This window comes from Talpa europaea (assembly GCF_964194135.1).
Source record: "Talpa europaea genome assembly, chromosome: 7".
NCBI classification, from domain to species: Eukaryota; Metazoa; Chordata; class Mammalia; order Eulipotyphla; family Talpidae; genus Talpa; species Talpa europaea.
In genome coordinates, this window is record NC_140074.1 from 119,115,550 (window position 1) to 119,142,979 (window position 27,430).

The 27,430-nt window shown below is 45.4% G+C and overlaps 1 protein-coding gene across 1 annotated transcript; it reads left to right on the forward strand.

Moving 5' to 3' along the window:
* Positions 1 to 7,389: 7,389 nt before the first annotated feature.
* On the forward strand, positions 7,390 to 23,069 carry WIPF2 (WAS/WASL interacting protein family member 2; the record flags this gene model as incomplete). The annotated part of the gene is made up of 7 exons (XM_084237055.1): positions 7,390 to 7,446; positions 12,342 to 12,474; positions 13,241 to 13,357; positions 13,664 to 14,320; positions 20,897 to 21,106; positions 22,691 to 22,792; positions 23,029 to 23,069. 7 exons carry the CDS (start codon positions 7,390 to 7,392, stop codon positions 23,067 to 23,069), a joined length of 1,317 nt encoding a protein of 438 aa, XP_084093181.1.
* Between the last annotated feature and the right edge of the window lie 4,361 nt (positions 23,070 to 27,430).

Consider the following 27,430-nt stretch of genomic DNA (forward strand, 5'->3'; position numbering starts at 1 on the left):
GTAGGATATTCAAGAATTGAGGTGTATTTAAGAAAGGAGAGATGATTTTCTTGTTGACACCCCAAATTCCTACTTGTCTAACTGACTCTTATAAGGCTGAACTAAGGCCTTGAGACTTTGCTGAAGGAGACGGCCTCCTTTGTAAGACCAGGTTTTTTTTCCCTGTGGGATTTCGTGGGTATTTTGATATAAAAACTGTAATTAACTCCGTAATCAAAACTGAGATCAAAGGAAAGTGCTGTTACCTGAGCTCTCTTTAGCGTGAAAGTAGGTGGTGGTAAGATTTAGAATTTGGGGCCTCCCTCGTGGTGCAAGGGGTTAAGATGCAACCTATGAAGCTGTCCGTGGCCATGCGGCATGAGTTTGATCCCCAGCCAGGGAACTAACCTACATGGCACAGCAGACCTCTCCTGTCTCGCCCGCTGCTCTCCTCAGCAGTGTATCTCAGTCGATCTGCCTGTGCTGTTCCCCACTCTGTCTCTGGTGAATCTTCTCACTCCCCACACCTATGGCCTGTACCCCAGTTCTTTTTTTTTTAAAGATTTATTTATTTATTTATGCAAGCACTGGGTACAGTCAGAAATGTGGTAGGGTGAGAGAATTCACTAGAGCCGGAGCGGAGAACAGAACAGGCAGACAGACGAAGTATACTGCTGAGAGGAGCAGCGGGCGGCAGGAGAGGTCTGCGCGCCATGTGGGGCCCTCACCCAGTGGCCGGGAATCAAACCGGTGCTGCAGAGGCTGCAGGCAGCTTCGCAACCCAGCGCTCAACTGCTGCGCCACCGGGGAGGCCTGTGTACCCCAGTTCTTTTATGCATAAATAAATAAATCTTAAAAACAAACAAACAAAAACGATTTAGAATTGGGGGGGACTTGTTTTTTTTAAATAACTTGTAATTGAAATTTGAGTTTTGTAACAGCAGAATACTGTTTGAATGAAGGCCCACAATTGCAGTGGTGGCTAAGAGCCCTCTTAGATAATTGCAAATATGTGAAAAAAGCAACAACTAAATTGGAGTCTTCATTTATTAAATGTATACGGCTGTAGTAGGTGGTGTTTTTGTATTCAGGACATCTCCTGCTCTTACAGTGTAGAAATACTTGGGATGAAATGTTAGGAATATTAGACAGAAAATAGTTTGTCTTTCAAGGGGTAGAAGCAGCTTTTTTAAAAAGTGTATTGCTTGAGGGCCTCCCCTATGGCGCAGCAGTTGAGTGCTAGGTTGCGAAGCTGCCCGCAGCCTCTGCAGCGCCAGTTCGTTGGATCCCCGGCCACCTGCGAGGGTCCCACATGGCGCGCAGACCTCTCCTGCCGCCCGCTGCTCCCCTCAGCAGTGTACTTCGGTCCTTCTGCCTGTTCTGCTCCCTGCTCTGGCTCTGGTGAATTCTCTCACCTTCCCGCACTTCTGACTGTACCCAGTGCTTGTATAAATAAATAAAAATCTTTTTTTTTTTTAAAGATTTATTTATTCATTCATTTTTTTTTATTCATTTATTTAATTATACAAGCACTGGGTACAGTCAGAAGCGCGGGAGGGTGAGAGAATTCACCAGAGCCAGAGTGGGGAGCAGAGCAGGCAGAAGGACCGAAGTACACTGCTGAGGGGAGCAGCGGGCGGCAGGAGAGGTCTGCGCACCATGTGGGACCCTCCTCCGGTGGCCAGGGAGCAGCTGGGGATCGAACCAGCGCTGCAGAGGCTGCGGGCAACTTCGCAACCCAGCGCTCAACCGCTGCGCCACCGGGGAGGCCCATAAATAAAAATCTTAAAAAAAAAAAAGCAAAGTCCTTAAAAAAAAAGTGTATTGCTTGAATTTTATGAAAACTTGTATCTGAACTCTGGTAAACTTAACATAAGGAAGATTTGAAATAATGCTCTCTAGTCTTTAATTCAAAGATACTGACTCCTGGAATGTGAAAAGCTTATTGTATCATGGTTTTTCAGATGGGAAGTCTTAAGAAGGGGATGAAAATTACTGGTTGCTGAACTAGAGGCCACCTCAAAATATTTCTGATCGTCACTCTAAAGAGCACAAATGGTGAGGGTTGTAGTTCTAATTTAATAGATTAGAAAGGAGAGGCTTAAAATTCTGTAGAGAACCCTCTTTTTAGGTTTAATCTTTAGTTTAACCTCAGGAATGTTAGATTCTTAAAATTGCATTAGTGCTTCCTAAAGGCCTGAATTTGCCCTTTGATTGAAAGTAACTGGTCATTAAAATTTGTTTGACTGTCACAGAACTTTCTGAACTATTTTATATTTTAGATCATTTGTTTTTAGCTAGAAGTTCTTGAAGCAGACTCTTCTGCATTGGACTAGTGATTCTGTTATTTTATTTTTATTTATTTTTACAGAGAAGAACAGGGATATAGGCCAGAGGTGCAGGGGTTGAGAGCATTCATCAGAGACAGAGTGGGGAGCAGAACAGATGGATCTACTGAAATACACTGCTGAGGGGAGCAGCGGGCGAAACAAGAGAGGTCTGCTGCTCCATATGTGGGTTAGAGCCCTGGTCAAGGACTGAACTGACCACCAGGATGATGGGGTGATAGCACTGAGACTTAATTCCTACACCACCAGGAGGCCACGGGTTAGTGATTCTATGTATCAATCCTAAATTGGTTTGCCTAAAGTTTCTTTTGGGGATATTCATTTAGTTTTACATACAGGGGCCTCCCTGGTAACGCAAGGGGTTAAGACACAACCTGTGAAGCTCACCGCAGCCACTGCAGCACGTGTTCGATCCCTGGCCAGGGAGCAACCTACATGGTGCAGCAGACCTCTCCTGACTTACCTGCTGCTCCCCTCAGCAGTGTATTTCAGTTAATCTGCCTGTTCTGTTCCCTTATGTCTCGGGTGGATCCTCTCAGCCCCCGCACCTCTGTCCTGTACCCTAGTTCTTGTATGCATAAATAAATAAATCTTTAGGGCCTCCCTGGTGGCGTAAGGGGTTAAACACCACACTGGGAAGCAGTCCACAGTCTCTGCAGCACGAGTTTGATCCCTGGCCGGCCAAGGAGAAACCCATATGGTGAGGCAGACCTCTCCTATCTCGCCTGCTGCTCCCCTCAGCAGTGTTTCAGTCAGTCTGCCTATTCTGTTCCCCACTCTGTCTCTGGTAGATCCTCTCACCCGCACTCCCGTGCATCTCTGGCCTGTACCCCAGCTCTTGTATGCGTAAATAAATAAATCTCAATAAATAAATAAACAAACAAATAAATAAATAAATCTTTAGGGGGGAAAAAAATTAGTAAGCCAAACCAATTTCCAGCAGGGATTTTTGTCACAGAGATTAGTGAAATAGAAAGAACTCAGAAGCCTTGAGTTTTAGTTATGACTTTTTACTCTCTCCTGAGTGATCTTTGGTTGGTCAGTCTTTTTCTCTCTCCTGCAGCTGCAGTGTCCTCACTTGTATAACAGGAAGCCATGATACTCTGCTGTATGCCCAACGTCACTGATAGGAACATGTTGTATGTGCAGAACAAAGGTTGAGAGCCACTGCCTGTAGTGTAGCCAACACTGAATTGTTGATACTTGACAAAAGTGATTTTTTTTATTGTATCTATTTTGAAATCAGAGTTTAAATTGAGCCTATTTTAAGGAGGCTTTATCTTTATAATTGTACATACTGGTCTTTATCAGTAGGTTGCTTTAAAAAAAGATTTTCTTGACTGGAGAATTACTGTTTCCCTAATAAGTGGAGTGCGCTGCAAGGCATCAGCTTGTTCCTTTTGATCTCTTCTTACTTTGTGGCATGTAGGTTGGATCACCTGTGGATATAGTTAGAATTGAGACTTTCCTGAATCTCCTTTCCATATCATTCTAGGAGACTGTTTCATCCGTGTCAGCCAGAGGTAGGCAGAATGGGATACCCAGAAAAGGCAACTGGAATTACTTGAAAATGTTTGTTTAAATAAACTGTTATTTCCTGCTAGCTTTCTTTAAGGATGAAGTGGGGGCTTTGGAATGGAAAGGTCAGAGTGAACCCAAAGAATTCAAATAGAAGAACTTTTTGGGCTTCCCTGGTGGCATAGGGGTTAGTCTCAGGGCTATCACCACTGTGGCCGTGAGTTTGATACCCTGCCAGGGAGCTAATCTACATTTGGTGCAGCAGACCTCTCCACTTTTTTCCGCCCCTTCTTCTCCTTATGTTTCTGTTATTTAAAATTTGTCCCCCTGGTGAAAGATGTTCTGCTTATGAGGATTTTGATCCTTATAATTTGATAATATTTTGATCAGTTTGTAAAGCCTAATGTCTTAGCTCCCAGGCAAAGATAGATAAGGTCTAACTTAAAAACAGAAACAAGAAGGTATTTCCCTTGGAGGGGAGCCAGCTGTTCATTTCTTGAAGTGAATTCAGATACCATTCCCTAAGGAACTACCTAGCCAAAGTACTGTCCAATTCTTTGTGGTTAGAACAGAAAGCACTGCTAGGTAGCCAGCCAGGCTGCAGTAGCATTAGACTGAAAGAAGTTTAGATTATTGAGCACCTTCACAGTCATATTTCTGCTTAAATTCTTAAGGTTCTTGGTTTGCTAGAACCTTTGGAATATTTGCCTGTTCCTTACATCATTCCCAGGTGTTCCGAAAAGTGGTTTCTCCTTTATCCACGCAGAGATTTTTCATCATCCTTGTAAGGAATTCAGAAGCATACTTCCTCCGTGGGTTGTCACACTGGCTTGATCTTTCAGGCTTGGTTTGTTGTGCCTGCTCTCCTGTCTGTACTAGAGGCTACCTGTGCGTTTTCCTGTGTCCTAATCTCATTAATCACCTTTCTTGTAAGCAGTTCTTCCATGTATTGATTGGTTGGGTTGATTACCCTGTCTTGACTCTTTCTTATTGTCTGTAAGTTGAACTCACAATTATCGTGTTATTTTGGCTTTGATTTTTGGGGGAACAAGAATGGAATTTCCAGGTCCCCCCTGGTGGCTCAGGGTTATAGTCTCAGCAGTATCAAGCTATTGCCAGCCACTGTGGCATGAGTTCAGTCCCTGGCCAGGGAGCTGACCCACGTGGCGCAGTAGACCTCTCCTGTCTCGCCCCCTGCTCCCCTCAGCAGTGTATTTTGGTAGATCCGCCTGTTCTGCTCCCCACACTGTCTCTGATGAATCTTCTCAATTCCCTCTCCTCCCACCCCTGCACCTCTGGCCTATACCCCAGTTCTTGTATGCATGAATAAATAAAAATAAATCTTTAAAAAAAAAAAAGAGTGGTATTTCCTTGAGATAGCTTTTTTTTTTTTATAGAGGCATGTTTTATTTATTTGTTTGTTTGTTTGTTTTGTTTATACATGCACTGGGTACAGTCAGAAGCGTGGGAGGGTGAGAGAATTCACCAGAGCCAGAGCTGGGAGCAGAGCAGGCAGAAGAACCGAAGTACACTGCTGAGGGGAGCAGCGGGCGGCTGGAGAGGTCCGTGCACCATGTGGGACCCTCCTCTGGTGGCTGGGGAGCAGCTGGGGATCGAACCGGCGCTGCAGAGGCTGCGGGCAGCTTCGCAACCCAGCGCTCAACCGCTGCGCCACCAGGGAGGCCCCAGCTATATAGTTTTTGAGTGTTGTTTTGTGACCTGATAAGAAGCTAAATTCTCACATTTATGTTCTGTTTAGAGTGCAGAGTTATAACTACACCAGGGGTCAGAAACTGTGACTCATTAGTCAGAGTTAATCTACAGTCCATTTTGTACGGCCCATGAACTAAGGCTGGTTTTTACATTTTTAAAATATTGTACAAATCAAGAGAATGAGAAGACAAGCTATAGACTAGGAAAAAATATTTGCTAAAAATACATCTGATAAAGGACTTTCATCCAAAACACACAAAAAACTCTTGAAGCTCAATAGTAAGAAAACAAACAACCTGATTAAACACTGAGCAGAGATTTCAGGAGACATCTCACCCATGAAGACACACAAATGGCAAGTAAGCATGTGAAAAGATGTTCAAAATCTTATGTCACTAGGGAATTGAAAAATAAAACAAGATACCACAACACACCTATTAGAATGGCCAAAATATAAAACACTGACAGCACCAAGTGTTGGCAAGGATATGGAGCAATAGGAACTCTTATTCATAGCTGGTGGGAATGCAAAACAAAAAAATGAAAAATGGAAGACATTTTGGCAGTCATTACAAAACATACTCTTACCATATGATCCAGCAGATGCTCCTTAGTATTCAAGTGAGTTGAAACTTATGACCAGGGCCTCCCTGGTGGTGCAGCAGTTGAGCGCTGGGTTGCGAAGCTGCCCACAGCCTCTGCAGTGCCGGTTCGATCCCCAGCTGCTCCCCGGCCACCTAAGGAGGGTCCCACATGGTGCGCAGACCTCTCCTGCCACCCGCTGCTCCCCTCAGCAGTGTACTTCGGTCCTTCTGCCTGCTCTGCTCCCTGCGCTGGCTCTGGTGAATTCTCTCACCCTCCCGCGCTTCTGACTGTACCCAGTGCTTGTATAAATAAATAAATAAATCTTAAAAAAAAAAATCGTTAAAAAAAAAAAGAAAGAAACTTATGTCCATACAAAAACCTGGATGAAAATGCTTATAATCGCATTATTCATAATTGCTAAAATTTGGAAGAAACCAAGTAGTTCCTTAGTAGGTGACTAGATAAATAGACTGTGGTACATCCAGACACGGACTATTATTCAGCACTAAAAATTTCGAAAAGAACCCAAAATGACATGGTGGAAACTTAAGTGTATGTTTCTGAGCAAAAGATGCCAGTCTGAAAGGGGTGCATATTGTATGATTCCTACTGTAAGTTATTCTGAGAAAGACAAAACTTTAGTAACATTGAAAAGATTAGTGGTTACCAAGGGTCACCCAAGAGAAAGAGATGAATCAAAAGTATTCTATATGGTACTTTAAATACATCTGTTCAAACCCATAGAATCTAGGGCACCAAGAGTGAACCCTCATGTAAACTCCGGACTTCTGGTGATAACAAGGTGTTAAGTGTAGGTTCATCGCTTACAACAGGATGTAAACAGTGAGGGAGGGTGTGCATATGTGTGGGGACAGTGGCTGTATGGGAACTCTTATTTTCTGCTTTTTGCTGTGAATGTAAAATTGATCTTCAACAAAATTTATTTTTAAGAAGTCTGTCAAAACAAATAGTAATATGCCACAGATATCACATGTAGTCTCAAAGCCTCAAAGATACTTACTATTTGTCCCTTTACAGAAACAGGTCAGCCTCAACTGTATCAGAGTGGAACCTAGAGATGGTAGTTTCTCTCTGGTACCATGCCAGTTTCTCTAGTTCTCTTGCATACACAGTGAATGATGGCAGAATTGTTCTCATGAAGTTCTCTTATTTGCAGGTATATGAGTGACCTAAAGCTGCAAACTAAAACGGAGAGAGAGCAGTGCCAACTGCAAGCCAGGAAAGGATGCCAATTCCACCTCCACCCCCTCCTGGTCCGCCTCCACCTCCCACTTTTAACCAGGTAGGCAGTCTTTTCACCAGGCTGTCTTAGAATCTTTGAGTTCTAAGGGACCTCACATATTTGTTTCCACCCCTTTGGTTTAAAATTCTAGATTTCCCTACCCCTAGCATTCTTGTTCTGAGCCTGCTCTTTAATTCTGTTTTTAATATCCCATGGTGATAGTATTAATGGATACCTCCAGCTCCCTGGGATAGGACAGAGCATAAAGACACGTGGTATGGGAAGGTAAACAGTGAACAAGTAGGACTTCTCTGGTGGCACAAGGGGTTAAGTAGCAGCACTGTGAAGCTATCCACAGCCACTGCAGCACGAGTTCGAGACCTAGCCAGGGTGCTAACCCACATGACACAGCAGACCTCTCCTGGCTCGCCTGCTGCTCTCCTCAGCAGTGTATTTCAGTCAATCTCCCTGTTCTGTTCCCCACTCGGTCTCTGGTGAATCCTCTCACCCCCCACACCTCTGGCCTTTTCCCCAGTTCTTGTATGCATAAATAAATAAATCTTTAAAAAAAAAAAATGAGCAAGTAAAGTCTGTCCTAGTTCTAACTCTGAGGCGATCTTTTCCTGGTTCAGTCTAATTGGAGATTTGGATAGGTAACATCAGAGAAGGAACTCACGATTCTCCCAGAACTATCTGTTCTATGGAGATCAATGTTATTTCTCTGGCATCCTTTAGAAAAGTGATTTCTGTTCGTTGTGTTTTACTACCATTTTATCTTCTTTACTCCAAATCAGTTATTTTTAAGTCCTTCAAGTCTCATATCCTGTCAGAAAGAAAGGCGTTTATGGAATATATTAGTAAGAAGACTTAAAGGTTTGATAATAGAGAAAGAAAGCAGTGTGGCTTCTGAACACAAGAGGGAGCCACTTTGACTGTATGTGGGTTGCATAATATCTGGTGTCACAGGAGAAAGAAGGTACTTTGTCTCTGTTTTTGTAAAAGTAACTAGAGAATGACTGTACGTGTGTGTTGTGTGTGTGTGTTTTAAAGAGGAAATTTTGCTCTAAAGAAGACAAGTTGCCTCGCTGACTTATTTCAGGACTGGCACTTAGGTCTGCCAGCTTCTGTTTTGGGTTTTTTCCCCTCAGAACTTAGGGTTTTCAGACATTTTGTTTAAGGATAGATGTGAGCCCTCTTTAGATGAAATGTTATGTGAACTAGGGGAAAGCAGAATTCTCTGGTTATAGTGTGGCTTAGCAACCCAAAGTGCATGCTTGGATCTCTGTAACTTGGATTGTTGCCCTGCATCATTCTGTCTTAGTCGTTCACTCTTTTTTTTTTTTTAAGACTTATTTTATTTTATTATTTTTTTTTAAGAGGCATGTATTATTTATTATTGTTTGTTTGTTTGTTTATACATGCACTGGGTACAGTCAGAAGTGCAGGAGGGTGAGAGAATTCACCACAGCCAGAGCGGGGAGCAGAGCAGGCAGAAGGACGGAAGTACACTGCTGAGGGAAGCAGCGGGCGGCTGGAGAGGTCTGCGCGCCATGTGGGACCCTCCTCTGGTGGCCGGGAAGCATCCGGGGATCGAATCAGCACCGCAGAGGCTGCGGGCAGCTTCGCAACCCAGCGCTCAACTGCTGCGCCACCGGGGAGGCCCACTTATTTTATTTTTTAAGACTTTATTTATTTATTTTTAAGACTTATTTTATTTATTTATACATGCAAGAGCTGGGGTGTAGGCTAGAGGTGTGGGGGCTGGGGGGGTTAGAGGATTCACAAGAGACAAATGAGGAGCACAACAGGCAGATCCACTGCTGAGGGGAGCAGCGGGTGAGACAGGAGATGTCTGCTGCACCATGTGGTTTAGCTCCCTGGCCAGGGATCTAACTCATGCCATAGTAGCTGCCAATAGCTTGATAGCATTGAGACTTTGACCCCTGCACTACTAGGGGGGCTCCTGAGATGAGTCTTAATGGACAAATCAAGTTTAGACAGAAGGAGAAGAGGAATAGGAAAGATACTTGAAATTGAGGAAGAAATGTTATTGCTTATTTGTGAGAAAGCACATTAGGGTTTAGATTATTGTTTGAAGCAGGTATGGCAGAAATGAGAATATAGACTGGGGATATAGACTTGAGAGTTTGGATTTTTCTCCTGGCAATGACAGGGAGATATTGAAATATTTTAGCAGCTGGAATAACCTGATTGGGTTTGTATTAGAAAGGTCACTCTTTTTTTTTTTTTTTAAAGATTTTATTTATACAAGCACTGAGGTACAGGCCAGAGGTGTGGGAGGTGAGAGAATTCACCAGAGACAGAGCAGGGAGCAGAACACGTAGAAGGACCGAAGTACACTGCTGAGGGGAGCAGCGGATGAGGCAGGAGAGGTCTACCCCACCATGTGGGAATCTCCCTGGCTGGCTGGGAATCGAACCAGGCTGCAGAGGCTGTGTGCAGCCTCACAGCGCTGTGCTCAACCCGCTGTGCCACCGGGGAGGCCCTGGAAAGGTCACTCTTTTTTTTTTTTTTTAAAGATTTATTTATTCATGCATACAAGAACTGGGATACAGGTCAGATATGTGGGAGGGTGAGAGGATTCACCAGAGACAGAGTGGGGAACAGAACAGGCAGACTGACTGAAATATGCTGCTGAGGGGAGCAGCAGGCGAGATGGGAGAGATCTGTCCCGCCATGTGGATATCTCGCTGGCCAGCGGGGGATCAAACTTGTGCTGCAGTGGCTGCGACTAGCTTTATAGGTTGTGTCTTAACCCCTTGCTCCACCAGGAGGCCCCTCTATTGCCTTTTTTTTTTTTTTTTTTTTTCAAAAGAGATGGATTTCTAATCTGCTTTTCTTAGTTGTTAATACATTGTAGTCATTAGTATATCATTAATGCATCTTATTAATACATCAGTACATCATGTGTGACTTGTCATTAAATGGTCAAGTGATATCACTAAAAAATCTTTTTTACTATTGGAAAAATGTGGGAAAAGGTGCAGCAGACCTCTCCTGACTTGCCCGCTGCTCCCCTCAGCAATGTGCTTTGGTCAGTCTGCCTGTTCTGTTCCCCACTCTGTCTCTGGTGAATCCTCTCACCCCAGTGACTCTGGCCTGTACCCCTGCTCTTCCATGCATAAATAAATAAATCTTTAAAAAAAAAAGTGGAAAAAATTAACAATAGATATAGAAAATGTTAAACTACCTTTAATAACCTCTGCTAACATTGTATCTGTTTATTGTGGGAAAACTAGAAAAATACAGATAACAAGGAATTATTACCTGAAATTAGTTTTTGCTAGTATCAGTGTTTTTCTTTCCAGAAATTTCCTATATGTGTGCACCTTTGTTCTTCCAGATATAATCCAGCTACGGTTTACTAAGCTGTTACTATACACCAGTCACTTGCTAAGTTTTTGAAAAGGGTTATTTAATTCTCAGAACTACCTTATGAGATAGGTTCTATTTTTACCCCATTCTATAAAGGAGAAAACTGGACTTATTCTGTATATATTGTTTTATAATTTTTTTTGCTTGATGCTATCAAACATTTACTGCCTTAAAAAGATGTTCACTTCTTGGGCCTCCCCGGTGGCGCATAGGTTGAGCGCTGGGTTGCGAAGCTGCTCGCGGTGCCGGTTCGATCCCCGGCTGCTCCCCGGCCACCAGAGGAGGGTCCCACATGGCGCGCAGACCTCTCCTGCCGCCCGCTGCTCCCCTCAGCAGTGTACTTCAGTCCTTCTGCCTGATCTGCTCCCCGCTCTGGCTCTGGTGAATTCTCTCACCCTCCTGCGCTTCTGACTGTACCCAGTGCATGTATGAACAAAAACAAACAAACAAACAAATAAATTAAATAAAACATGCCTCTATAAAAAAAAAAGATGTTCACTTCTTTAAAACTCAGCTGGCATCCCACTGTATGGTTTATACCATCATTGTTACTTTGAGTAGAATTTTTAGATTGTTCAGTTATATGCTATTATAAACTGGCATTTGTTATTGTTAATATCTTTGTGCACTTTTCATAATTATTTTCCTAAAGTTAATTTCTAGAATTCTTGACTAGATTGTAAAGTATTTAATACAGGGGCCTCCCTGGTGGCGTATGGATTAAATCTTAGTGCTATCATTGCCATGGCCTGAGTTTGATCCCTGGCCAGGGAACTAACCCACATGGTGCAGCAGACCTCTTCTGTCTCTCCCACTGCTCCCCTCAGCAGTGTATTTCAGTAGATCCGCCTGCTCTGGGTTAGCTTCTGGCTGGCTGGGGATCGAACTCATGCTGCAGAGGCTGCAGATAGCTTCATAGTGCTGAGACATAACCAGGGAGGCCCTGGAGTCTCTTTTATAACATTGTTTAGAAGTTAGATTGAAGTAGTAGGGAAGCAATAGGATAATATATTAATTGAGATGAAATATGAATTTTAGCATCACACTCTGGGTTTGTATATCTTGCTTACCCATTTATTGGGTGCTTGGCACCCAGTAGAACACTAGTCAACTTCTGCCCCACACTTTCCAAATAGGTAATGATAATAATACCTATCTCATAGGAATAGTTCAAGATTTAAATGAGATAATGTAAGTAATGTGCTTATCCTTAGCACAGTGCCTGCGGCATTGTAGGAACTCAGTAAACGTCTGCCTGGATGATGACAACATGCCAAGTATCTAACATACAACCCTGGCTTGTAGAGGTGCTCTGTAGGTATTCGTGCAGGCCTCCTAGCAGAAGCTTCTGAGTAGAAGGGAGATCTACACCCTTCATAGAAGCCACAACAGAAGAGAAAGGACTAGGAGATGAGCATGCACACCATTACTACCATTTGGCGCACACACCCGAGTAAGTTAAGGCAGCTCATGGAGTAAAGGTTGGCTTAAGATGTTTATCCCAAGTTGGTCATGAAAGGAACTATTCAGGATGAATTTATATTTCTCTCTTCCTCCAGGCAAACACAGAACCGCCCAAGCTGAGTAGAGATGAACAGCGGGGCCGAGGTGCCCTCCTACAGGACATCTGCAGAGGCACCAAGCTGAAGAAGGTGACCAACGTTAACGACCGGAGTGCTCCGATCCTTGAGAGTGAGTCTGAGCTTCCCTTCCTAGGGGACAGCGTGATCCCAGGACTGACTTGGAGACTTGGCTAGCTTGTCATTTTTATTGTGCCCCTTGATGAGGGGAGCTTTGTCCTTTGGGAGAATTTTCTTTGCATGTTTTTTTACTATCTTCCCCTCTGTTCATTTAAACACCTTAGAAGTTTCTTTTTGAAAAAAAAGAAGAAGAAGAAGTTTCTTTTTGATCTTTGGGAAGCATACTCAAGGTTGGGACTCCCTTCTCTCCCTTTAACTAGTACTAGGTAGGGGGCATCCTTAGCTGTTCTCTGAGGAATGCACCATAGCCCTACAAACTGCTGAGCCCTACAAACTGCTGAGCTATGGTGAAGGATGAGTTTATAATTGCTTCAGATGTCCATTCATCAAGCTCTGGAGAGCTTGGGAATATCTGGGTTTCTGAGTCACTGGCCCCCTTATCCTCTGGGGCTTGCTGCCCAGAGAACTCTGCTGAACATTTCTTTATCCTGGTTGTCCCTCTGCCCTAAATGAGGGAAGATTGGCACCTTCTTTTTGTTCTTTCTCTTTCATAATGGTTTCATCCCCGTAACAAGCTATGGAACAGAGAGACCTAGCTTTTTTTTTCCTTTTTTTGGGAGAGGCAAGAACAAGTTTTTTGTTTGTTTGTTTGTTTGTTTACAAATTAAAGCCCAGATCAAGGAAAGGTTTCTTCTCAGATTGACTCAGTCACCAGCTCAGAGCATATGAAGTGAAAACTTTAATGGCGTGCTTTCCAGAGCCCAAAGGAAGCAGTGGTGGTTACGGCTCTGGAGCAGCGGCCCTGCAACCAAAGGGAGGTCTTTTCCAAGGAGGGGTGCCGAAGCTCCGGCCTGTGGTCACCAAGGATGGATCAGGTACCTGATGGTGCTCTCATAGGAGGTTTCTCAAAAGTTAGCTGCTGGCTGGACCCAAAGGAGCCATCTGGGATTGGGGTGTGGGGTAGAAATGGGAGGATGAAGTGGGAGCCAGGGAAGAGTTATAAAGTAGAATAAAGCAAAAGCTGAGGGATTAAAGAAGTTAGATTAGCAGTATTTGTCAGCGTGCCCCGAGCCTGCCCCCAGCCTGTGAGCTATGTCCCCTGCTGCATGTAGGTTGTACCTGGGAGGCTGGCGGGGCACTCAGCTAGCTCTGTTGGCTCAGTGCCTTGTGATGTCTTGTAGAGAACCTCACTGGTAAGCAAGCCCTCCAAGTTCCCAGTGCTCGAGCTGCTGCCCCAAGGCCTCCAGTGTCGACAGCCGGCGGGCGTCCTCAAGATGATGCAGACAGCAGCCGGGCCTCGCTCCCAGAACTGCCCCGGATGCAGAGACCCTCATTACCGGACCTCTCTCGGCCTAACACCACCAGCAGTACGGGCATGAAGCACAGCTCCTCTGCCCCTCCTCCACCACCCCCGGGGCGCCGTGCCAACCCCCCCCCTGCACCTCTGCCTATGCACAGCAACAAAGCCCCAGCCTACAACAGAGAGAAACCCTTGCCGCCCACACCTGGACAGAGGCTTCACCCTGGTCGAGAGGGACCTCCCGCTCCACCCCCAGTCAAGCCACCTCCTTCTCCTGTGAATATCAGAACGGGACCAAGTGGCCAGTCTCTGGCTCCTCCTCCTCCGCCTTACCGCCAGCCTCCGGGGGTCCCCAATGGACCCTCCAGTCCCACTAATGAGTCAGCCCCTGAGCTGCCACAGAGACACAACTCTTTGCATAGGAAGACCCCAGGGCCTGTCAGAGGCCTAGCACCTCCTCCACCCACTTCAGCCACCCCCTCTTTACAGAGTAACCGGCCGCCTCCCCCAGCCCGAGACCCTCCCAGTCGGGGAGCAGGTAAGTGCCTGCAAGTACCTTTTTTCTTCTGGGAGTAAGGGATGAGTTTATCTCTCTACTCTTTCTCCAGAGCTCCCTTTTGGTGATTGAAGCATTCACTGAACTCAGTAGGTTTATTAAGTAAGTGCCTTTTTATGTGTCAGACTCTGCTGTTAGGGAAACAGCAATAAATAGAGAAAACCAAAAAATTCCTGTTCTCCTGGAGAGTCGAAGAAATCAGTAAAAAAACCAAATAGATAGCATGTAGATTCTTTAAGAAAATACACAGCAGAGAAGGGGAATTGGATGTTCTGGGGTGTGGGGGGGGGTAGTGCTATTCCACTGCAGTGGTGGGGGTGTGCGTGGGGTCGGGGAGGCCTTATGATAAAGTGACAGAGCAAGCTAGGCAGCTGTTTGGGAGAACGGCTACTTCAGGCATTGGGGGCAGTGAGGACACCATGTGTGAATGAGTAAGGGAAAGAATGGCAGGACCTGAAGGTCAAGAAGCTTCGTTTCATTGGGGAAACATCGTGTGAGGTGGAGAGCCAGTGGAGGAGTTTAAACAGAGTAGTGTTGATTTACAAAGTTCACCACTCCTATGTCAAACACAGCCTACAGGACAAGAGTGGCCAAAGGAGACCACTCAGGAGGCTGTTGCAATAACCTGGGCAGATGGGCAGGACTACAGCAGGTATGGGGGAAGACAGGTGTTCAGTTTTGGACAAATTGAGTTTGCAGTGTGTGTTAGACATCAGGGAGGAAAGAGTGAACAGTGATTGGCTGTCAGTCTGCAGTTCACAGGAGAGATCGAGGCTCAAGAGACAAATTTGAATGACATGAAAACCACATGCCAGGTGAGATTGCCTAGGGTGTGAGCATAGATAGAGCAGAGGTCTGAAGTCTGAGACCCGTGGCATTCCCACATTGGAGGTCAGAGATTAAGAGAACCAAGCAGAGTGAGCCTCTTCTGGTGGCGCAGGTGGTTGAGCGCTGCACTGTGAAGCTGTCCGCAGCCTCTGCAGCACCGGTTCAATCCCGGCCTGCTGGAGAGGGTCCCACATGGCGTGCCAGACCTCTCTGCCATGCCTGCTGCTCCCCTCAGCAGTGTATTTCATCAGTCTGCCTGTTCTGTTTCCCGCTCTGGTGAATCCTCTCACCCTCCTGCGCATCCGGCCTGTACCCCGGTTCTTGTATAAATGAATAAATCTTTGAAAAAAAAAAAGAGAGAACCAAGCAGAGGAAACTGAGGAAGAGCCCCAAGTGAGGAAGGAAGGAGGGAAAACAAGAGAGGGTTGGAAAAACTTAGGACGGAATAAGTGATCCCCATGTCCAGTGCTACAGAGACTGACATTGATCTTAGCAGTGTGGGAGTCTTTTTGGGAGACCCTCAAACCACATAGAATCCTTTTAAATAGTTTAATGGGTGGTGGAGGCTGAAGGTAGACGTTTAATAGGGATGGATTCAAGAACAGAGAAACTGGCGGAGGAGTTGGAGCGAGCAATATAGAAATCTCTGAAGGAGTTTGCTGTAATGGGGTGTGGAGAGCAGATAAATGGATTGTTTGCTGGAGGAGGATATGGGATTGAATTGAGGGTTGGGTTATTTCCTGCCATGATAGAAACTATTTCACTGTCTCCCTGTGTGCTGCTGGGCTGATACTGCACACAGATGCAATGATACTCAGGGGAAATTGCCTGACCAATGTCCTAGGGGAAGTGACAAGGAATGGAATCTGATTTATAGGCAAGGTGTGGGCCTAGGATGAGAACCCAGATAGTTCTTCCATATAACAGAGGCAGGCAGAGCGGTAGCCATGGAGACAAGTGGGTAGTTGGGTGCAGTGGTAGGAGCATGTGGAGAGTTTCTGCTGATTTGTTTGTGTTTTTTAAGTGAAACAGGAGCAAGGGACCTACTGTAAGTGGGGAGGGAAGGACAGGGAGATCTGAGAGAGAAAAGGGCATGAGATGGTCATCAGAAAGCATGGCAGAGAGAGTGGAGCAGGGGAGCTTGCTAGGATGAGTCCCAAACCGAAAGACCCATTCAAGATTTGGGGCTTTTCATTTTGAGTCAGACTGTTTAGCTTGGTGGGTGCTCAGCTGTGCTTGTGCTGGCACTACATGGGGCACAGGGTTGTGCTTAACTGAATTAACATTTTTCAGGCACTTGTGACTCTACAGGAGAGCAGGGAAGGGAGTTGAGGGTGTGTGATAAGGAGTGATTATAACAACTTCAGAAGGACAGTGGTCCTGAGCTGGGTCATGGGAGAATGGAGGAACTCTAGAAATGGTAGGCTAGGTTTTATAATCTTTTTGCAAAATAGCGTGACTGAAATTAGAGTGTGGGGGAGACCATAGCAACTCTCTGGGCTTTCTTTAGATGCAGGAGTTCGGCTCCAGTATCCTTGCATCATTTGACTTGAGCCACACCCTGCAAAAATGGCATTTGAGCTTCTCTTGTAAATCAGTTCCTGCAGGTATAGATAATTGATTAAAAGGCTATGTCATGAAGATGCGTGTATTAACAGCCCATTAGCCTGTGCTGTTGCCTGGTTAGGTGGTGGAGATTCCTGCTCCCAGGAGCTGCAGGCTAAGTCAGCACACAGCAGCCTTGTACATTCTTCTCCACACATCTCCCTGTCCTTAGCCAGGAGGATATAGTTGTAAGGCAACCTTTGATTCTACAGTTTTGGTTCAGAAGTTCTTTGTAACTTAGAGATTTTTCTTTTAAGACCCTTTATATGAGCAGAGCCCTTATCTTTCTAACTCCATCCAGGAATAGAAGTAGAGAAAAATGTGATGTCTGTGGGTTGAGCCTAGTAGTTTTAAATGTCCACAGACTCCCTGCTACCCATTTGTCAGTTCTTTGTGGTTTCTTTAGAAAAATATGAAGTTAAGAGCCTTGGTCTTCTGTCTCCAAGCCATCACCGACTTTGAGGCATGCCTGTGGCCTCAGGTGACTTTCCTTATCAGTAAACAGAGCAGCGATTCTGAGTGATACACTGGGAAAAATTTTGAGATGTTTTAATCAGAGATCTTTTGAGTATTGACTCCATATGTTATGTGACATTAGGCATATCACTCAGAGTCTCTGTGTGTGTTTGTTTTGCCTCTGTAGATGGGGACCAACAGCACTTTCAGAGGTGCTTGTAAAACAGGTGTGGAAGTGCTTTTAGACCCCAGTATGCTGACGGGTATTAGTGGCTTTATGCCAAGGACTTCCAAGTAGCTTGTGGACTACCTGGAAATCATTATGACGGTACTACATGGTGCTGTGCTTTTGCTTCTTATAGGGATTATTTACATTTGAAAAAGTATTGAGTCCTTTGCCTTCCCAGAGTGGTCAGGGACCAAAAAATTCTCACAGTATTGGTTCATAGCATTTGCTTCCTGATTCTTTTCCTTTGTAGAGCAAAATACTATCTGTAGGGATATAAGCTATATAGTGAATACATGTATATATATGTGTATATATATATGCGCACAGTGGCAGGAACATGTAGAAAGTGTCTTCGGACATACTCCTGTTTTCTTAGTGAAATAGAAAGCAAGGACATCCACTGTGAATGAGGGGAGGGCAGAGGAGGGAGATTTATATAGACTATATAATATATAGGGAGTACATGGAGTATCGGTAGGAAATTGTTTTCTTTTTAAAAGAATTGGTGGATTGTAAAAGGCAGTCTCCCGCCCCGAGGCTTGTTTTTTTTTTTTTTTTTTAACAAGTTTAGGGTCCATGGGTTCCAGTTCCTTTACTTGAAACTGTCTTAAAACCAGATCTCACAGAGAGCTTAGCCACATTTTGGAGCTGGCAGAACCTGGCTAGAATGACTGTTTCTGAGGAAGGAGCCAGGCAGGTCACTCTTGGTTCTCCTCTGCTTTGCCAGTCCAGGCTGGGTCTCATCGCTGCTGTCTGCCCCAAATCAAGCTGGTGTCCTTATGAGCCTAACCCTGGCTGTCTTACTCTCCCTGGCCCTGCCCTAGGAGAGATGCAAATTCTCAGGGCCCTGAGAAATCTGAGTTTTAGGGAAATATTGTGAAGATGTCCTGATAGTTTTGGTTTGGGCAGATTTGGAATGAAAACAAGCCTCAGAGATTTGTTGGGAGGTGTTGCGATTTCTCTCAAATACTGCCACTGTCCAGACTTAAACGGATTTTGAAGAGCATGAGGGAGAGTTGACATTCTGGGGGTGTCTTAGTGGAAGTGAAAATTAACACTGGCTGTACAGTGCTGGACCCCATTGCTGTTACATATTAAACTAAGGTCACTTATGAATTCTGACAGTAATTCAGGAGGAATAATAATATATACTTTGTTATTACAAGAGTATTGTCTTTTCGGCCAAGTAGACTCTCCATGTATTGTTTGGGTAAAAACTGTTAATTGGACCCGGTCTAGAAAAGACACACTTCCATTCCATCTCACTAGCTTGTATTGGGGCGTCAGAAAAGTCATGACATTTTTTCATCGAAAAACATAGAAAACATGAAAAACAAAAAAATGTGTCATGACTTTCCCGACAACCCAATAAGTTGGCTGGGGAGATAAGGTACATACTACCGGAGGTAATTCTGAAAAGCATTGTGGGGGCAGTGGAAAAAACAGACACTAGATCTAATTTTATTAGATCTGTGATCTTAGATAAAAAACATGAGTCTCAGTTCCCTCATTTGCGAAATGGAAATAATGCCACGTACTCTGCAGGGGTGGCTGTAAGAATTTTCACAAAAGATTTTAAAGGTGCATATAGAGCCCCAAGGACATTGCCTGAAACATAAGGGATATACAAGCTATAGTAGCTACTGGTAGTGCAGGTAATGCAAAGCACAGCAGTCATACAGCATGAATATGTTAGAACCTAGTCCAGTGATGTTGCCATTTCTTCAGACATGTTTTTGATATTCCTTTCTACTTGGTGGCAGATTTTTGCCTTTTAAGGCTGGATTTGATTTTTGAAAATGGCCAAAAAACAGAGTCAGATGTAGGGATAGATATTTTTGTTGGTGGTGGTGTTGGGGCGGCCTCAGAAATGAGCTGTGACCATCATAATAATATTTGTGGATCTGTATGCAAAATTGGATTTAGAGGCAGTTCCAAAAGCGTTGTCCCCACTTTCTGAGCAGTGAGATTATCACTGGGGATATGTAATTTCTGCAGGTGAACCTAGTCTGTACTGCTGCGTGCTGGAAGGAGGAGGTGGGGACTTTAGTCTGTACTGCTGCGTGCTGGAGTGACACAGCCTGTTGATGCCGTGGAAGATCAGAGGAGGGGGTCGGAATAGAATGGATTGCTTTGGGAACACCTTGAGAATATGGGGCTTGAATTGAACCTTAAGGGTAGGTATGATTTGTAGAAGGGAGGAGTAATGCGAAGGAGTCATGAGAGCAGAGCATGAGTGAATACTGTTCATTCAGCAAATGTTGATTAGTACTCACTGTGTGCTGGGCTTTTGACTGAGCTTGGAAACACAGATGAGTGGACACTGCTCTGACTTGAGGGATTATATAGTATCCTTGGGGGAGGCACAGGTAATGAGTACATCCACTGCAGTATGGAGGAGCGCTGGTGAGATTCCGAGTGACTGTGGAAGTACAGAAGAGGAGTACCTAACCTAGCCTGGCAATTATTAGAAGGAAGAGAGATGTGGTAGGTTACTGTGTAAGAAAGGATAATTGGGGAACACCTGATCAGGATGGAAGCTTGGATTTAAAACTTTATGATGTAGAAAATGCAAAACTCTTGGGGGAAAATTTGAGCAAAATTTTGGAGCAGGGCCTCCCTGCTGGCGCAGGGGGTTGAGCACCACACTATGAAACAGTCCACAGCCTCTGCAGCACGAGTTTGATCCCCGGCCAGGGAGAAACCCACATGATGCAGCAGACTCTCCTGACTCGCCTGCTGCTCCCCTCAATAGTGTATTTCAGTCAGTCTGCCTGTTCTGTTCCCCACTCTGTCTCTGGTGGACCTCTTATCCCCCGCATCTCTGGCCTGTACCCCAGTTCTTGTATGCATAAATAAATAAATCTTTAAAAAAAATTTTTTTTTGGAGCAATTAGTAGGTTAGTGGTATGCAGAATTATTTGGAGGGCTGGGCCTCCCCTGGTGGCGCAGCGGTTGAGGGCTGGGCTGCGAGGCTGCCCGCAGCATCTGCAGCGCCAGTTCATTCCCCAGCCGCTGGTGAGGGTCCCACAAAAAAAAAAGAAAAAAAAATTATTATTTGGAGGGCTAAGAGACTAGAAACAAGGAAAAATTTGAGAGGCAGTTTGCAGTAGAATGGGCTAAATATGAGAAAGTCCTGAATTAGAATTGTGGAGGAAGGCTTGGAAAAGCAGGAAAAAAGTCATGGAGACTAATAAGGTTTTTAACTGACTTGCCATAGGAAATGAAAAAGGGTCATACATTTATTCCAGACCTTGGTATGTGGAAGAATGATGATGAGCTAGGCGGAGAGGGTGCATGGGATATTTGACAGACCACCCAGTGGCTCATAGAGCCTGGTCCTTGAGGAAAGCACCAGGGCACTCTTAGCACATGTCTCTCAAATCCCTCTCCCCAGGCCACCTCTGCAGAAAGCTAACTGCTTTGGATTTTAATTGCAGCTCCTCCTCCCCCACCACCTATGATCCGAAATGGTGCCAGGGATGCGCCCCCTCCCCCCCCACCATACCGAATGCATGGGTCGGAACCCCTGAGCCGAGGAAAGCCCCCACCTCCTCCTTCCAGGACGCCAGCTGGGCCACCCCCTCCTCCCCCACCTCCCTTGAGGAATGGTCACAGAGATTCCATCACCACTGTCCGATCTTTCTTGGGTGAGTAGCTGCTTGGGTGAGTAGCTGTTTTAGTCTCAGTCCCTGTGCTATTGGTAGGTGGCTGCTGTAGAGTGGAATAGTTACTCAGTGCCCATTGTTCACAGCAGCTTGTCTCTTGACTGTACCTCAGACATCTAGGCCCTGTCCATTGGCACACCTTTATGAGAATTCTAGGCAGGTTTGCTTTGAAAGAGATTGAAGTCAAATCAGCAGGTATCATGCCAATTCTGAAGCAGCCTTCAGCTTTCCAAGGGTCATTATTGTGGTGAGTTTTTCGATGAGAGACTCTTCTCCTCAGGATTATTCACACAGGGATTACGTGTCTTCCTTGGAGCTTCCAGAAAACTCCTTTCTGGCCTTTTAAAAACAAAACAAAACAGGGCCTCCCTGGTGGTGCAAGGGGTTAAGGCACAACTATGATGCTATCCACAGCCATCGCAGCATGAGTTTGATCCCCAGCCAGGGAGATACCCACATGGCACAGCAGACCTCTCCTGCCTTGCCCACTGCTCCCCTCAGCAGTGTATTTCAGTCAGTCTGCCTGTTCTGCTCCCCGCTCTGTCTCTGGTGAATCCTCTCACCCCCCCCCCCACACCTCTGGCCTGTACCCCAGTTCTTGTATGCATAAATAAATAAATCTTTAAACAAAACAAGACTTTGTGTTCACATTTATCTACTAGTCCAAAGCCACTAACTAGCTGTTACTTTGAAGAAGCCATGTCACTCCTCTGGGCCTCACTTCCCTTTTCTGTGAAACCAGGCAGTTGACTACATAAGGATAGTGTCATATTAAGTTTGACAGACTTAGAAATAAATTGTAGGCCCCACTTAAGAGATTCTGTTTTATCAGGTTTGGGATAGAGCCCCAAGCAAAGGTTGTCCAGAGGGTATTATGATACCCTCTGTTGAGGATCTCTGGAAAGATATGTACAGTCCCTTTCAGCCCCAATGCTCCAGATTCTTTATAAGTTGACTCTTCTCTACCCTTGTTCCAGTCTGTTCCTGTTAGGTGGACCAAAGTTTTTGCTTTGAAGATACATGCTTTGAAATGCAATCAAGCCATAGCCATAGAAAATTTGAGTCTTCTCACAGAGGGGCCTGCAAAGTGGGAGCAGGAGCCCTCAAAGGGCTGTCCCGACGGCTGCAGAGCTAAGTAAGGGCAGCCTGGCCGGCAGCTGTTCCCGTTCTAGGTTAGAGGTTAGTTTCTGCCAATTTGTGGATTCAATTCAGTTGGTTCCCCTGGTGACAGTCTCCAAGATGGCTGTGTGATTTAAAAACACAGAACTGTGTTTCTTTGGCTCTCATGCTAACTGCTGGGTTCCTTTTTTGTTATGTGGCTGATTTTTGGTAGAAAGATATAAACAATCAGTTCAGAGACTAGTTTCTTAATGTACAGCGTCTTGGAGCCCAAGGCACAGGGTGCCCTTGCTGTCCTCCCGACCCTGGGCTTGCTGGGCAGGGCATGTGGGCCCTTACAGGCATCAGAATGCACAGAAAACTGCCAGGGGGCAGATCAGAAGGGCTGCAGGGATGTGTGGGTGCAGAAGGAAGTGTGATATGAATAATACTCTGTTCCTTTCACAGATGATTTTGAGTCAAAGTATTCTTTCCATCCAGTAGAAGACTTTCCTGCTCCCGAAGAATATAAACACTTTCAGAGAATATACCCCAGCAAAACAAACCGAGGTGAGATGAGTAATGAAAGTTTTCACCATTGCACAGGCTGTAGAATGGGTGTGCTTTTCTTAGGTTAAAATTTGCTTCTCATCTTCATTTCTTGAACATCAGTAATAAAACCTAGTCCCCAGATTTTAATGGTTAGTTTAAAGAGCCCGTTTCTCATTTCAGCAATATTTGGGTTATTCAGGGTCTGGTAGGTGAGCTTGCATCTATGGTTTTTATTTTATTTTTATTTGTTTCAGCTGCTCGTGGTGTCCCACCTCTGCCACCCATTCTCAGGTGAAGCCTGGCGTGGTCCTGTTCCTCAGGAAAAAGACGGACCCTCTCCTCCTCTCAGATGGCCCTTCCCATTCCCTTGAAACCTGCATGAGAGCTCCTCACGTGTTTCTCCAGCGCAGTCAACCTCTAGACTCCAAGCGTCCTCCCAGCTCACCTCCATCTATGCATATCATCTGTGGACTTGGTGATCGGACTCTTTCTATTGACAGTAGGGTGTCAAACCCTGCACCATCCCTTCTTAGCCATCCCTGCTAGCCAGATGAGGAAAAAGCTTCCATGTCTCCTGCTTTCCTCTTGGGGAAAGGTGCCTTGTTGAGATGGATTAACTCGTCGCTGGGGCAGGGTGGGGAATGGTACTCCCTGCTCCTCCCACACGCTGTGGGGGCAAGCTTGGTGGAGATGCTATAGTTCATCATTCAGAAGGCTGGCTGGCGTGGCCAGGACTTCTGGGGGATGGGCATTTTAGTGAAACAGGAAAAGAATTTGCAGAGAAGTGATCTGTTTTAAAGGTCAGGTTTGGGAAAAGGGCAAGGAAATGGGTCTGCTTTATCATTAGGGATATTCTGGTTTTATTTTCATCCCATTCCACATTCCCACCCCAGGGATAAGTTGGATTTAAACACTAAATACTAATCAGTTGAATTAAACTTTAATAAAAGGGGGAGTAACATAATCTCTTTAATTAAAAGAGGAGATAAAATAATGTGGGGGTCTTTTTAGAGCTAGTTCGTTCCTCTGCAGCAAAGGGACCATGAGCCATTTGAGTCCTCTGGGACTCCCTGTCCCATTTCCCCAGGTGCTGAGGTGGAGGGATGCTTCCCCTCACCACCCAGCCCCTCAAGAGAAAAGTCACTTTCATTCATTCCAGATTCACACATCCCAGTCACCTCCAGTGCAAGATAGGGTCTGGGTCTTGACCTTAACCTTGACCTTGAGTCTGCCTCAGTCTTTTCTGACTGTCCTGAAAGGCTACTGACCCCTTCAGTCCTGTGTGGAAACTTTAGCCCCTGCTGGGAGCTCCAGGATAACAAGTAAGGGAAGGGTGAAGCCCCTTATGGAAGTGACCAGCTCTGTGGGCCACAAAAGACTCAGACCTGCTCGTTCTGAGGTTCACAGCCCATCTGACTGAGCAGGCTCTTTCTCTTCCTTTCGCCACCATCCTTGCCTTCCCAAGATTGTAGGGTTAACATGGCCGAGTAGAGAAGGGCGAGGAGGCTTATGTGGGTAGTGAAAGATTCCTCTGTGCACAGAGACTTCAGTGAGGTGTGCCTCAGGCCACTCGCTCTTCCCTGGCAGCCAGCAATATGCTGTTTCTTCGTCTTTCAGGTCCCAGTTAAAGAGCACAGAGAAAGTAGAGGTTCCCAGTCTCGGTAGGAGCTAGGGACTTCCCCTTCTCTGACAGCAGGATGGGTCACCCAGACTCCACACCCAAGTGGTCTGATTTGCTACTGCTCCTGCCAAGTTGCAGAGCCTGCTCAAAACTTGGAGTGAGATCAGGGAGGCTGCGGCTGTTCCTTGAAATGGATGGGGGAAGACAGTTGAAACTTTTCATCAGATCCGTGACAAGCTGAAATCACCCATGTGGGGACTTCACAGTCTATTGGATCTCAGACTAAGGATCTGAGTGTATAGCCAGATGAAGCCCGTCTTCCCAGTGCTAGATGAGAGAGGACTTTTTGTGGGTTCCTTATGTGGAGGCTGCTACCCTTTGCCACTCCCTGGACCATTGACAAGCTTGATTGGGTCAGTCACCAAACTTACTCTAATCATTCTTACTTTCTGATCTGTTAGAAGTGACCAGAGCTGAGGCAGGGGATGCTAGTGGAGGGAAAAGGACAGAGGACAAGAGTTGATACTACAGCAGCATTCCAGGGTAGATGCTGACCAGTTACTGAACTTGGACTGTGAAGTCTTCCCATTTGTTTTTGAAATGGGAGTTGATGCCTTTTGTACAATGTTATCAAAGTGTATTTTTTTTTCCCTTTTACTCAAACTTGAGCATCAAAATTAGTATTACAAGTAACAGCCAAATCCCAACTTTTCATTGGGGCTGAGAACCTCCTCTCCTGACCTGCTGCCCGCCACATCCCCCAGCATTTGGATTATGTCACATGGATGTTGATTGTGTTTTCATTTTCTTGGCCCCATGAAAGCAGGCCGAGGCCTAGATCTAATCAGCTGTGTTTTCTTCAGAGCATGTTGATGGCACAGCACCTTTTTAAATGTCTCTGCCTTATACATCACTTAGTCCCTCTATTAATAACAAATTTATTATCATGTATATTTACTGTTGAAAAAATGGGAATGTGATCCTTATAGTAATTGATCTATTTTGTATGTTGTAAAAAGCTTGTAATATAGATTTAAGGTGGGCTGGCTGCAGGAGCACTAAAACTTCTCACCTTTTAAATTGCTCTCTTTATCTGCTGTGGGAATGTCGTCTCTTCAGTGGGAGACTGGGTGGCCTCATGTTGAGGCTATTGCCCAGTCCCCTGAACCCTCTTACCCTCTCCCAAAAGGAAGAGACACTGCCCAGCAAGCACCAGGAAGCTGTGTGAAAAGCCCTTGTGTGGGGTTGGTTTTATGATGTTCTTCCCTAGTGGGAAAAACTTATTAGATGTTTCTTAGCACCCTTTCTGGGAAGCAGGGCAGTGGCCTCCAAACTTTTAAACAATCTAGATGTCCCACTTCCCCCTGCTCTGTGGTCAACCAGCCTGTATCAAAGCACTTTGCTATTCCAGGTGTGGTTCTCTCTGTTGTGGGAGTTTCCTCCAGCTGCAGAGCCCCATTTTCACAACCAGGGCCTGCAGAGCACGAGCGCCTTGGGCTGGCCCCTGGATGGAGGTGAGGCTGCTGTTTGTAGGAGTTCATCGCAGTCCCCCAGGCTGGCAAAGGCAAGGTGACTAGCTACTGGCTCCTGCACTGGGGCATCCTCCCTCCCCAGGGCTTCCCAACTTGAAACTTAGATTTACCTCCAGGGAGAGGTGAGAAAAAATTGTAAATAGACTTGCTACAGAGCAACTCAGGGTTGGGGTGTGTTTTAATTCTCCTGATCACTTGAAATAATCTGTAGGTGAGTGCTCATGGGAGTTGGGGAGAAGTATGACTCCAGGGTCCTTCCCTTCTGCAAAGTTCTGGGGGCGTAGTACAGGGCATGTGAGGCCCTTTGACGGCACTACACTGAGCTGTCTGTCCTGGAAACCCAACGGCTGATCAACTGCAAATCAGATTCTTCACATTCCAAGTCATCATCTGTCTCTGTTGAATCTCAGTCCTTGGCTGTGAGGTCAAGGTGGCTGTCTGTAAGCCACCCTAATTTAGGGAATGGGAGGCATCGCAACTCTACCTTCAAGATTCATCTCTTAACAGTAAAATGAAAAAAATCACAGCCACCTTCAAAATACATACAACAAAAAAGGATCACTGTTTAACTGAAGGAAGGGTTTGGTTCCATTCAACTCCACGGTCATTGTGCCTTTACTTGTGTTAGATTTCTGTGCTTTCTCCCTCTCTCCCTCTTTGAAGCAATTAAAATCTTCCTTGATAACTGCTGTTTCCTTCTTTCTCCTCTCGTTTCTAATAACTTAGTGTGTTCCCGCTCTCGTTGTCTTAAATCTCATTCCACTGGCAGTCGAGGGGCCTAGCCTTCTTTTCTCTGACCTTTGTCCTTTCCTGTGACGACCAGCATGGAAGTCATAGTTAACACTGAATAAAAGACTAGAATGACAGGTGTGCAGAGAGAGAAAATGTGTGTGTATGTGTGTGTGAGTGTGTGAATATGCGTGTGAGTGCATGCATCTTTGCATGTGGATTAGTTTCTTTAAAAAATAATTTATTGTATGATTTATTTTGAAGTTATATTCTGAATATAGTGCCCCCTCTCCCAAGTAGCATTGATTCTCCTCCCACCCACACCCCCACTGTATGATTTGGTCTCAGGTTGGATTCTTTGGTACAGTTCTTCTGGATGCCATGCAGTTTAATTAAACCTTGCTTAAAAACAAAAACAAAAAACTGAAAATTGTGTGCTCTTGTCTGGAATTCCGGAGAACATGTGTTGCCCCAGGTTGGTTTAGTGGTTTGACTCCAGGCCTCTGAGCAAGTGGAGACCCTGGCATGGGTGAAGCATCTGCCGCTTCCCAGGGATTTTATCTTCTGCTTTGGTTTGAAAATCACAGTGGTGTTTAGCCACGCCAACGGACTGGTTCTGATGGAGTTGATCATTTGTTTTATATCTGCCTCCTAACCCATGATTACCCATGATTTTGGGAACTCAGGAGATCCTCTGGCCTTGTGTCCCTTCCTTATCTCCCCTGTGAGTCTGTGGGCCTGTGTTGCGTGGCAGATTCTCAGTTGCAGAGTGGA